The 12,244-nt window shown below is 40.7% G+C and overlaps 2 protein-coding genes across 2 annotated transcripts; one reads left to right on the forward strand and one right to left on the reverse strand.

The window, feature by feature from the left end:
* Positions 1-197: 197 nt before the first annotated feature.
* uqcrh (ubiquinol-cytochrome c reductase hinge protein) lies at positions 198-4,252 on the reverse strand. The gene is made up of 4 exons (XM_084355916.1): positions 4,098-4,252; positions 3,741-3,782; positions 2,153-2,314; positions 198-436 (listed from the first exon to the last, which is right to left on the reverse strand). Exons 1-4 carry the CDS (start codon positions 4,140-4,142, stop codon positions 404-406), a joined length of 282 nt encoding a protein of 93 aa, XP_084212042.1. The 5' UTR covers positions 4,143-4,252; the 3' UTR covers positions 198-403.
* Positions 4,253-5,351: 1,099 nt separating this feature from the next.
* LOC311258080 (cytochrome P450 2J4-like) lies at positions 5,352-11,741 on the forward strand (the record flags this gene model as incomplete). The annotated part of the gene is made up of 10 exons (XM_084354126.1): positions 5,352-5,400; positions 5,701-5,882; positions 5,972-6,134; positions 6,545-6,694; positions 6,776-6,936; positions 7,894-8,070; positions 9,530-9,671; positions 10,074-10,261; positions 10,347-10,488; positions 10,870-11,741. 10 exons carry the CDS (start codon positions 5,352-5,354, stop codon positions 11,043-11,045), a joined length of 1,530 nt encoding a protein of 509 aa, XP_084210252.1. The 3' UTR covers positions 11,046-11,741.
* Between the last annotated feature and the right edge of the window lie 503 nt (positions 11,742-12,244).

A 12,244-nucleotide genomic window follows, 5' to 3' on the forward strand; every position in this document is an offset into this window, starting at 1 on the left:
CCATAAATTACAAAGTATAAAATATATGTTAGATATGTAAGATATATGTTCACTTAAAAGTTGAAACAAAAAAACCTGGTGATCATTTTATACCTCATGCTTTATAAGCAGTCAAAACAGACCGAGTCAATTTGACCCAAGAGGACAAAAGGTGCATAGGAAGACAATACGAGGGTTAAAAAAACTTGTTACACAAGTGAAGGTTTTCAAGCCATCCACTTTAATGAAATGTCGACTCAGGCTACCTTGTTAATAGTTATGTTTTTTCTCGTGAGCAGATACAGTATAGCATACATTTAACATACAGCAGATCCACATATGGATGCATTTAAAACCATGTTCTCTACATAATACAATATTTGAAGAATGTCATCAGCCAGTTTTGCAACAATCAGGGACAACTTCATTTGACTGAATGGAACAGTTTGTGCGCCACCTAGAGGAGACATGAGAGGATAGTTCATTAATACAAACACACAATACAGTGCAAGGTAAGGTAAACTGATCATTGCAAGTGTTACTAATTTATGTAACATGGAGGTCAAAAGCAATTCCATCATATATTTTTGTTCATTTTAAACTAATGTTGGCAGCACAGTTGTCCAGTGGTTAGCCCTGCTGCCTTAGCACGAGAAGATTCTGGGTTCGAACCTGCCAGACAGCTGGGGTCTCCTGTGAGGAGTTATGCATGTTCTCCCAGTGCCTGTGTGGGTTTCAATGAAAGCTTGAATGGTTGTTTGTTACTATTTTTTAACTTTGCAATGAGCTGGCTCCAGCCCCCGCGACCCTCCAAAGTATAAAGGTTTATAGATAATGAACGGAAAATGGATTATAAACTGATGTACCCCTGCTAATGTTACTTATACATATGTGATTGACATGCACATCAATGTTATTTTCATGCACCTCTTTGGCAATCTTACAGTACCTACACTACATTCCTTTTCCCTACTGTAAGGATATACTTACAAATAAAAGAGAAAGGGGTCATAGATAAAATAACGTGTATTTTAATAAAGTAAAATAATATGTGTTAAGGGCTGCATATGTCTGCCAGAGCATCAAAGCCTTGCTGCACATGTTGTGAGGACCTTTTATGCTATTATTGTAATTTCGTCAATACACAAAGACAGTGTATCCTGAAATCTGTGAAGATCCATCCTTACAATACGAATCATTGTTCACCGTGAGGATATTTCACTTTGGTACAAGGGGAACTCTAAAAAACTGTTGCAAAGGAGATTTGACAGTAACACATGCAACTTTATTGGCTAATCATCATCTGGACAAAAGAATGGCGGGTGGCTGACAAAGGTCTTCAGGTGAAAGCTTAAGATGAACAAGAGCCATGAACCTTGGCCTCTTTGAGGCACATTTTTAGTCTTTCTGCAGTTCAGTAAAGTGACCAGTTATTTTTTAATCTGTCAATGTGAACACATAATCATTTATAGGTAGTGCACGTTACTAGCTCCGTTTTACTGCTATTTATCTTGTGTGGCCTGCCCTCTTCCAGGTCACCACGGTAGGGAGGAGGTCGTTTGGTTCGTGCACCACTTGGCGATGCCTCGGCCTGCTCAGTCGTCTCCTGGATCCATACACTTTACATATATTATAATTTGTATCAGATATTCTGTCAATGCAAATTGTAAACTGTGATTTCATTGTTTTTTCTGTACATGCAACATCTATTGCATCTATTTTTTCCCCCCTGTTAAAAGGTTTTTTTTCCCCTCAACATGGCAAGTTTTTCCTCACTCAAATCGAGGGTCTAAGGACAGAGGATGTCGTTCACTGTACAGATTGTAAAGCCCACTGAGGGAATGTGAATGTGATTTTGGGCTATATAAATAAAATTGATTTGATTAAGCTCGCACAACACTTGTTGTTTAATGGCAGTTAGCAACCTTCACTAGCCATGCTATCAAACGAAAAGAGACAAAGATGACTGACTGACTGACCAGAAAGTCATTGAGAAGTGGGCATGTCAGAAGGAAAGGCAAAATGTATATTTAAGCAGTGCCAGTGGCCAATGGCAACACTGCAGTATGTCAGGGTTTTTTTTGCGAGCAATGATGTGCTGCTTCACTTAGTTTGTCTGCCCCTACAATTGTTTTGCTTTCTGATTGGTAAAGTTGACAAATGTCACACTTACACAGTGGTCCCGAGCATGTAGGAAGTCAAACAGCTCCTCAGTACAATCCTCTGCTGTCATAGACCGAGAGCCAACTCTGGTCTCACACTCCTCCAGGCGCGACCGAGTGTGAACGCAATGCTCCGCCTCTTCACACTTCTGTCGCATCGCATCAATAGGATCCTTTAACAGAATATGCAGCATTCAGAGTATGTACCTTCATGAGATCAGATTAATAATAAACAATAAAACACATTCAGCATACAATCAATCAATCCTGTCCTGTTTAAAACCTGGATTAACTAAATCTAAACATCTCCAACTCCAAGGTGACCATGAACCTCTCCTGATAAAGTGTACAGGGCATTCAGAGGGGAAATGTTCCATTATCCACAGAGAGAAAAAACACACCCACAGAAACCTTATTTTCTTCAACTTTAAATCTATTAAAACTCTGTGGGTGTTACAATGCAAGTATTGAGGTCTCTTTTATATGGAGAGGGAGAAAACACCTGACATGTATTTATAGATAAAGTTCTGCGGGGAGGGGCCGCGATGGACCTGAAATGACCCCATGTCTGGTCATTGTTGGTCAGGTAGGGGAAAGACATCAGATTTATATGGTAGTGTGCACGTCCGATTCTGTTTCATAAACCTCAATCATTATGGAAACTGGCACAGGTGCACAAGCTTCACTTCCACTCTCACAATTATCTATATATTGACATAGAAACGCCTTGAAACATCTGTTTGCATATCGATTCCTTTCTCCTCTCCACCACTCATTAGACCTGTCAGTGGGAAGAACAAACAAAGTACAACTGATTGGGTCGCAATAGTGAGGCTCTCCAACAGCATCCAAACAGCTGTCATACATTCGACCCTTATGCATGGCTGTGGCTATTTACAGTGCGCATCACACACCTGTAGTCCATCACTGCAGTAATATCTCAATCATCATTACTAGACGTCAGAGGGATGATCAATGATTGTTATATAAAGCTCATATTCATATTTATAAAGTGCTTCACAATCGAGGATCAAATGAGAAGACCATTAACAGGGAGGTGATGTCTTCACTATAAATAAAAAGTATAGAAAAGAAAGAATAAAAAGAGCCATCACTAATAAATACTTTATAATTAAGTTTATAAATGTGCCTCTTACTGGATGTTGTGCAGACGACATAATAATAACACAATCCGTTAAATTGGCAAACAACACGAACAGTGTTTTACTCTAAGGTTTCATTTCCCACCTCATCTTTCACCTGCAACCCTCTCTTGAAAACTGTGTACGCACATTCATCCTTTATGAACACCAGTTTATGTGCGAGGAAAGGCGTACACATGGTTTTTGTAGTTACATATCATGTAAACATACCCTTGGGCTAAGTATTGGTCCACAGCTTGAACACCAATGTATTTTATTGGTTGGTGTAATATTGTTTGCCCTTTCCCGAAGCTTCCTACAAATAAATGCTCCTTTCCTCGCTTGACAATTGCTATATTCTATAAATAGTCAAGTCTAATATAAAAATGGCGGCCAGACTTGTTATCAAATGCGTAATTACAGTAGACAGAAACAAGGGCATCTCCTTTAAACATACCACCATTTCTTCCTCTTCCTCCTCCTCTTCTTCTTCCTCCTCCTGTAACAGACATATACAACCACATCAATTACGCCATTCACTAAAACCCATCAGATAACGCTGTTGTTTTTTGTATTAATTACACGTCCGACAACTAGTCAGCTAGCTTAACCAGCAAGCCAGTATGCACTTATATTTCTGCTGCGTGAACAGCTCCAACCTTTTAGAATATTAACGGTGGCTAATGCTAACGCAAGCTAAGGCTAGGTGAATTAGCGTTAGCTTAGTTAGCCGTGTTGTATTAGCCTGCTAGCTGAAAACGACCAAACGTTACTGGCACTGCCGAGCTGTCGTGAATCTGCGAAAGCTACTAACATCGTCGGGCTCTCCGTTCATGATCATCTTCTCCTCGAAAACCATGATTCTGGTGATCTTGTCCTTAAATGACCGGCTGTCAAGTCTCGAGTGCTGGAGGACACGGGCAGGTCACACGAGCAGCTAACAAGTCAGCGGAAACAACCACACACAGCTTCCGGTCGTAGGACTTTCACAGTTTCCGGTCTTAGCACTTTCACAATAAACGTCCCGTTCACCCACTTGGTGACAGAGGTCAAATACAAAAATAAAGAATTGTGTTGAACACGGTGATTTAAATGAGCTCCGCCAAATATTTCAACTCTGAAGACACCAAACTGACTTCATCACTGTTAGTGGTGATGCAGGTTTAAAGCCTAAATTTTATGCGATCACAAGAAGTTGTCCAGAGGCGCAACAGGCCAGACTGATTTACTGATTAGACATTAAATACTCATATAACGCCACAACATTTCCCCCTTCTTCTCACTCAGCTGAGGTTTTATGCAGTAAAAGTTGAAGAAAAAAAATCACAATACACTGCAATCATGCATTTAAAATCAATACGCGATGTGTTGAAAAACAATAGGTAAATTATTGGAAACCTGTGTCTAGCCTACTTGTATAGGCCTATTTTAGGTCTGTTTTCATGATTTTGACTAGTTCTCTACATTATAATTAAGAGAAATCTTATAGTTTATGGCAGCAGAACCTGTGGTGGAGGTGCAAAATGTGGTCCATAATTAAACTGCTTTTTTCCCCAGCCTGCAGTAAAAGAACTGAACAGAGCCTTTAAAACATGACACAGACAGAGAAGTCTGATCTTGGTGGCTTGTAAAACAAGCCTTTATGATCATATATGCCCGAATGAATTGCAATTTAAATCATTGTAATCAGAATAATATCAAGCAAAGATATGAGTAAAATCCATCAGCGTGGAAATAACCATTTAATTCTTATAACAGACTGTTAGGAACAACATTTCCAAGCAGTAGGTGTTGGTATACCTTAATTAGTCTGATGTGGGGGAAAAAAAGGAGAGCACAAGGGACAATAACTTTTTCATTTCAGGCAAGGGCGTGGCTTTGGTTCTGATATTGTGACCTGCCAGAAGGGTTCCAGGTGTCTGCTGGCACCAGAAGGGCAGAAAGAGAGCGAAGAGAGCATTACACAAGTTACATTACCAATGAGTCGACAGGGCCTTAAGCGAACAGCAGAGCTCAACGGTCAACACCACTGAATGCTTTTTCTTTTATTTTATTGTTTTATAGGGCAATGACCATCAAGAGGCAGTTTAACAGAGACTTCAAAGTGCAATCGTCTGGTGCATTTGTCTGTCGGTTTTTCTTTTCTGATAGGATTACACTTCACCTTAGTCATACCAAACAGCAGTCATTTATTTACAATGTTTGATACTGTGTAAAGGGGTCGGAGTCCAGTACTAAATATCCGCTGTATTACCATAGCTGATAACACCAAGCCTCTCCCTCACACAGAGTGAAGGTGCTGGCTCCTGGAAACAGAACAAAAACGTTTTGTCCCACAGGAGAAGAAACAAAAACACAGCCTTGAGCCAGACAGGCTTGAGGCCCTGTTATTAAAATGAATTCAATCTTTTCTGCAGTTGGATCCTTCGTGGACTGGGATGTCCAAAGTCTGCTGCTCTTCATTGCAGTTTTCCTCATCACTGCAGATTATTTTAAGAACCGTCGGAAGGCCAGCTTCCCTCCAGGACCCTGGGCATGGCCTATTGTGGGCAACATGTTCACTGTGGACCACACCAGGACCCACGAGAGCATGACACAGGTAGATTAACAGGAGCCAAAAATATAATTTTCCCGTCATCTGTTGTGTGAAGCATCATGCTGTTCCTCCTCTGTCAAAACCATTCACAGTTAGCAGAGAAATATGGAGATGTGTACAGCCTGCGAATGGGCCGGGAATGGCAAGTGGTATTAAACAGGTTTGAGGTTCTGAAAGAAGCTCTGGTGAATCAGGGAGACAGTCTGGTAGACCGTCCAGTCATCCCTCTGCTGGATAAGACAATCAATGGACTAGGTGAGAGGACATAACACACACATGCAGATAAAGCCTGTGCAGTCGCAGATCTAATTTCAGTGCGACTCCTGCAATGCCTGTAGAGGAAAGTGTTATAGATTGTATTTAGTCATAGGATTGAGTGAGTTCAGAGGTTATGTTAAGCCTTTTCAATTTTTAAGTTACATACAGTCATATTGACGTAAACACATTTTTCTTTATTATTTTAAACATATATAAACTTATTATATATGTTAAAATTAGACACTGAATCAACAAAAATACAGATGTGATTTTAGTTACTGAGCCATCCCCTATATGACGAGTCTACATGTCAATCCACATGATGTCAATCTTCAATGAATACTCCTTCATTTACCTGATTTCTATCTGCTTCAACTTTTATCTACCATTGATGTGTTTCCCATCAGGTGTCATTTTCAGTAATGGGCACATATGGAAGCAGCAGAGGCGTTTTGCACTTTCGACCCTCAGATTTTTTGGATTTGGCAAGAAGTCACTTGAACCTGTCATCTTGGATGAAATCACATTTTGCGCAAAACACTTCAGTAGCTTCAAAGGTAAATAGTGCATGCACATATCTGAATGATGCACAATCAAAATTGCACAAGTGACATCTAATTTTCTGTTTAATTGTGGAGGCAAGCCATTCGATCCACAAAAAATCATCAGCAACATCGTCTCCAACATCATCTGCTCCCTGGTTTTCGGTCACCGCTTTGAGTACAATGATGAGAAGTTCATGAAAATGATAAGGGGGTTTGAAGTAGGTCTCCAGCTCGAAGCCTCCGTTTGGGCGCAGGTACATTATTTTAAAAATATTAATGAAATCTTAGAACTGTGTGCCATTGTTGTGCAGCACATTCCTCATTGTGAAACAGTTTTTTTATTCATACAGTGGCTTTATTTTGGGCAAAAGTATGTAATATTTAATAAAAACACAGCTCAAGATTATAAATGTCTAAACCCGAACCCAAATTGTTGGGACACTGTGTAAAATGTAATAACAACAGAATGCAATGATTTGCAAGTCCTTTTTGACTGTATTTGATTTAGTACAGTACAAGACAAGACATTTGATGATTGATGAATTTTAATGCATTTTGTAAATATACACTCATTCTGATTTTGATGCCTGCAACATGATGCAAAAAAGTTGGGACAAGGGCAGCAAAAGACTGGGAAAGTTGTGCAATGCTCAAGAAACAGCAGTTTAGAATATTCCACAGGCAAACACGTTAATTGGTGACAGTTTAAGGACATTATTTCTCATTGTTGAAAGGAATTTAGGGATTTCACCATCTACAATCCAAATATCATGAAAAGATTCTAAGAGTCTGAGATTTCTCGGCATGCAACTGGCACAGCCAAAAAAAACAAGACTGAATGCCGACGACCTTCGATCTCTCAGTGGCACTGAAACGGTTCTTAATGGCTTTTACAAACGGGCTTTGAATCCCTCAATTCCTTGCAGTTATGCAATGAGGAACAATTGTTCTTAAAAAGGTTTTGGAGCAACACATGCTCACATCTTCAGCAACATGTCATCTTATTCCAGTGAGACAATGCAGTTGTGCAGTTCTGTTCTTTGTGCTGTAGTCAACTGAACATTGGTCAAAAAGAATTTGCAAATCATTGCATTCCATTTTTATTTATGTTTTACACAGGGACCTAAGTTGTAAGATTTCAAAATTAAATCAGACTGTCTCAAAAACAAACTCATTAATACGTTATTGTTCCAACCTGCTTTCCTCTGCAGCTTTACAACACATTCCCTCTCCTGGTGAATCTTTTGCCAGGGCCACATAAGACACACACTCAAATCTCGAATGATACAAAGGACTTCATAAGGGAAGAGCTGAAGGAGCACAAAAAAAACTTTGATCCCTCAGACCCAAGAGACTACATCGACTGCTACCTGAAGGAGATTCAAATGGTGACTTGAACTATTTGCACCTTTCTACTGCTTACACTGTGTTGCTCATATAGAATAGCTCAACGCTTGGTTCCTGTGAACATGATAACTGCTTGTTTTGCACCTACATGAGAACTATCAACAGTTAATATGTTGCACTGACATGACACTTTATTGTGGCACCACTCTGGTCTTGTATGTGGTGAAAAATATAAAGACAAGATGTATACTTTTGCCAAGGCCTCTGCCTAAAGGCACAATCACACATTGAGCGACTGACTAGAGACACAGACTCGTCTTTGCTGTTGGTTGCGGCTGCGACTTTCCCGGTCAAAGTTCATCAATAAACAACCCCACCTGCAACCAATTTGCTTCACTGACAGATATTCTTGTTTGCCCTTTGGTTCACACAGAACGGAAGTGAACGAGAGGTGAATAATCACCACTGCTGATTTTGCGTATGTGTGACCGTGCCCTAATGTGTTCACACCAAACATGAAGCAAATGTTTGCCTTGTATTACCTCTGTGAGTTTGACTGCGGGCATCATTTGTGGTTATTCACGTTACTTCCGGGAGTGTTTAATCACCTCAAACAGCCAGAATGCTTTACTGTACATTTGCTGTAAGTTAGCAAGTATCGGCACCCACAGAGGGTGTGTGTGACTGTGTATTTGAATTCAGTCAAGCCTCTCACTAAACTCAGGACTCACTAGAGACTTCTCTCTGTTTCTTTTCCCCTCTCCTGTATATATTAATAACATGCATTTGCCCTCCAGCTCCAGTCAGTAGTCAAAACAGAACATAAACACCCAACAATGGAAGTAACCTCTGCGGATCTCTGCGGATCTCTGCTGCAAGCAGGTTCAGCGGGAGTGAACATAAATCCATAGCTGCCAACTCTCACGCTTTCGCCGTGTAACACACTGTTGAATGCGAGTGAAAACAGGCCAAACCGTGTGTCACACGACGAAAGCGTGAGAGTTGGCAGCTATGTAAATTCACTTGCAAAAGTTTGAAGGTGATCTGCGTGCTTTCCACTCTCCGGTAAACGGCTCCGGAACAGAGCTTATTCATCCTGAAGGTCTGGCTCTGCTCTGCTGGCCAGCTCTGAGCTGCTGCTCTACCCCTCCATTTTTGGCCCTCCTCACACAACACTAGGACATGCAAATTATTCGCTGAAAGTTAAACATTTATCTGGTAAATCAGGGAGGCAGTCTGTGAGTTGGGCATCATTTGCGTCATGCTGATTGGACTCTGTGTGTAACCTTGACACACGAACTGTGAACACACCGTTACAGCTCCAAGCCATATCTAACAGCGTACACACATTTTAATCCAACGGCCTGTTCCAAAGCCTGTTATAAAAAGTCTAAAGTTGCTATTGTGAAAGATTATGATTATGTGTAAAAGTGCTGACATGTTGTTGTTCTGAACTATTTTGCAACACTTTCTAACAAATGTGTTTGTGTATATTCTCAGAGTAAGGGGCAGGCTGACAGTACGTTTGATGAGGAAAACCTGGTTATTTGTGTCTGGGATCTGTTTGTGGCGGGCTCTGAGACCACATCCACCACCCTGCGCTGGGCTCTGCTCTACATGGCAAAGTACCCTGAGATTCAGGGTAAGAGCACTAACCAAGCATGAAGCTCTTTGTTGGTATTCAGTAATATGTGGAAATGAGTGATACTGGAACACATTTATTAGTGGTAATTTCATAAGTAAGTATTAAACTCCACACCAGTGAAAAAATGCTGTATGTCCTTTTATGACTGGTTCATGGTAGAAAATCAGCTCAATACCTCACCTACACACCAGCATCAGGCCCAGTAGTGGCGAAAAAGCCATTTTGTGGGTGGTTTTAATGTTACTTTAGAGTTTGTAACTTCCTGGAGGCCAGTTACAGTGATTTTTGATTTGGTGGTTAGGGGGTGGGGCGTGACCTGCATTTCAATGCTATTGGCTGCTGCAGCCTGTTGGTGAAATCCTGTTCCTGCTCTTTGTCTTTTCCTCTCCTATTGAACAGAAAAGGTCCAAGCCGAGATAGACAGAGTGATTGGACAGTCCCGAGAGCCGTCCATGGAAGATCGTGCAAACCTGCCCTACACTGACGCCGTCATCCACGAGTGCATGAGGATGGGCAACATAGTTCCTCTCAGCCTGCCTCACGTTACCATCAGGGACATGCAGCTGGGTGGCTACACAGTCCCAAAGGTCAATTCTCACATATGCAATTTTTATGTCACATACACCACCATGTTGCATCCTTTTAAATTCAAATTACCATTCCAATCACCAGGGAGTTACAGTGATTCCCAATTTGACCTCAGTGCTGTTCGACAAGAATCAGTGGAAGACGCCCTTCACCTTCAACCCCGGACACTTTCTGAACGAGGAGGGCAAGTTTGTGAAGCCTGCTGCTTTCATCCCGTTCTCTGCTGGTAAGGAGCAACACGATCACTTCTTTGATTAGTGTCTCAAAGGATCACTTCAGTCATTAGCTGCTCCCTTGGATGCCTGGGATCACGACTATGTCCTTGTTATGATTAAGGCCAGTCAGTCAGCACTGCACTGAAACCTCTTCATTAACCGATTGGAAGCATTATCACAGTCAGCATTACTTATGAAAGATATATACTTAAATACTTTTGCCCTCCCAGTGGGCACAAGCAGGATCTAACAATGGCGATTACTGACTTTTGATTTTGATGAATCTCTGACCTTTCATCTAGGCCTAAAATGAGGGCAACATTTCTAAATTAGATTGAGATCTGGGCCAAAGTCGACGTCAAGGAAATACTCAGTTTGTTTTCTTGTCTCAGGTAAGCGACTGTGTCTCGGGGAGACTCTGGCCAAGATGGAGCTGTTCCTCTTCTTCACCTCCTTCATGCAGCAGTTCACCTTCAACATGCCTGCTGGGGTGAAGCCTATGATGGAGCCCCGTTTTGGAGTCACCCTGGCACCGCATAATTATGAAATCTGTGCAACCTCGCGCTAAAAGTGCAGACACTGGATTCCTTGACTGAAGTGAATCAAGATTCTGTAAATGCATGTTTCTCGCCTCAGATGTTTTAGAAAAATGTACTGTTTAGGGGGTAATATGAGAAAGTTTGTGACCTGGCTGCCATTTTGAAAATCCAAGCACCGCCCAACTCGCTGTATGTCACCCAGCAGACAGAGCTCCCTGTGGATCAGTGCGTCCAGATGCATCTTCGCCAGATTATTTTTTTTCTGCAACCTTTTTCTGTTGTCTCCGCATTGATTACATCTGAGTCCGGAGTTCAGAGAATATTTCAAACAAATTTTTGGCTTTAATTATGGATTTGCTTTGGGGTCCACTGCTCATACATTTTTCAGGCTGCAGAACTGGTAAAAACGTTTCTTTGCACTTTTTGTTTTGTTCAATTGTGTTAATCCAAGTTGAAGCCATGGTTGTGTTATGATATTTTTGTAAATCAATTGCCTTCCGCTTACCTTAAAGCATTACCGTAGCATGGAAGTGAATAGATTTAAAATCACAAAATGTACAGATAATACAGAAATGTCACTGAGTCCTGAGGATACCTCGCTAGTACGGAGCACGATACTTGGTGTGAGTGTGTTGAAGCTGCAAGGATACGATGTGATGAACATGACTATGATGTCCGTACTGTTGATAATGGGGATTGTGTAATGATTGCAAGGATCATGTAATAAAGTAAAAGAAAAAAGTTGAAAGTTGAAGTGAAGATAAACTCAGAGCACTTCCTTAAAAGGGCGGTCAAGTTTGTGAAGTGAGCAGCTTTCACCATTTTACAACATTTTTCATGTCACGTATGAGATTTTATAAATTACAGGACGGAGAATTTCGGGATTCAGAGCCCGTTTGTAATTGCCATTATACAATTTTGATAAACACATGTATACCTCCTGTAGTTTTTCCTTTATGAAATATAAGAACATTGATTAATTAAGAAATGCAGTTTGATAATTGAGAGTTCAACTGAAAGTACATTGTGCATTTGAAGCACATTTAGCATTGCACATATTTTGGACTGCAGTCCTATGACATTGTTGGACCAAAGATGTATAATAAAATCTATATATCTATAATCTATATTTAAAAAACAGTCTTCAATACATATGTTGGGCTCATGATTAACAGTCAACAGCTGCGTTAAGTCCAGTTTAAAATAAAAAGATATCAACATGAAACTG

Source organism: Pagrus pagrus, assembly GCF_965226575.1.
Source record: "Pagrus pagrus genome assembly, chromosome: 6".
NCBI classification, from domain to species: Eukaryota; Metazoa; Chordata; class Actinopteri; order Spariformes; family Sparidae; genus Pagrus; species Pagrus pagrus.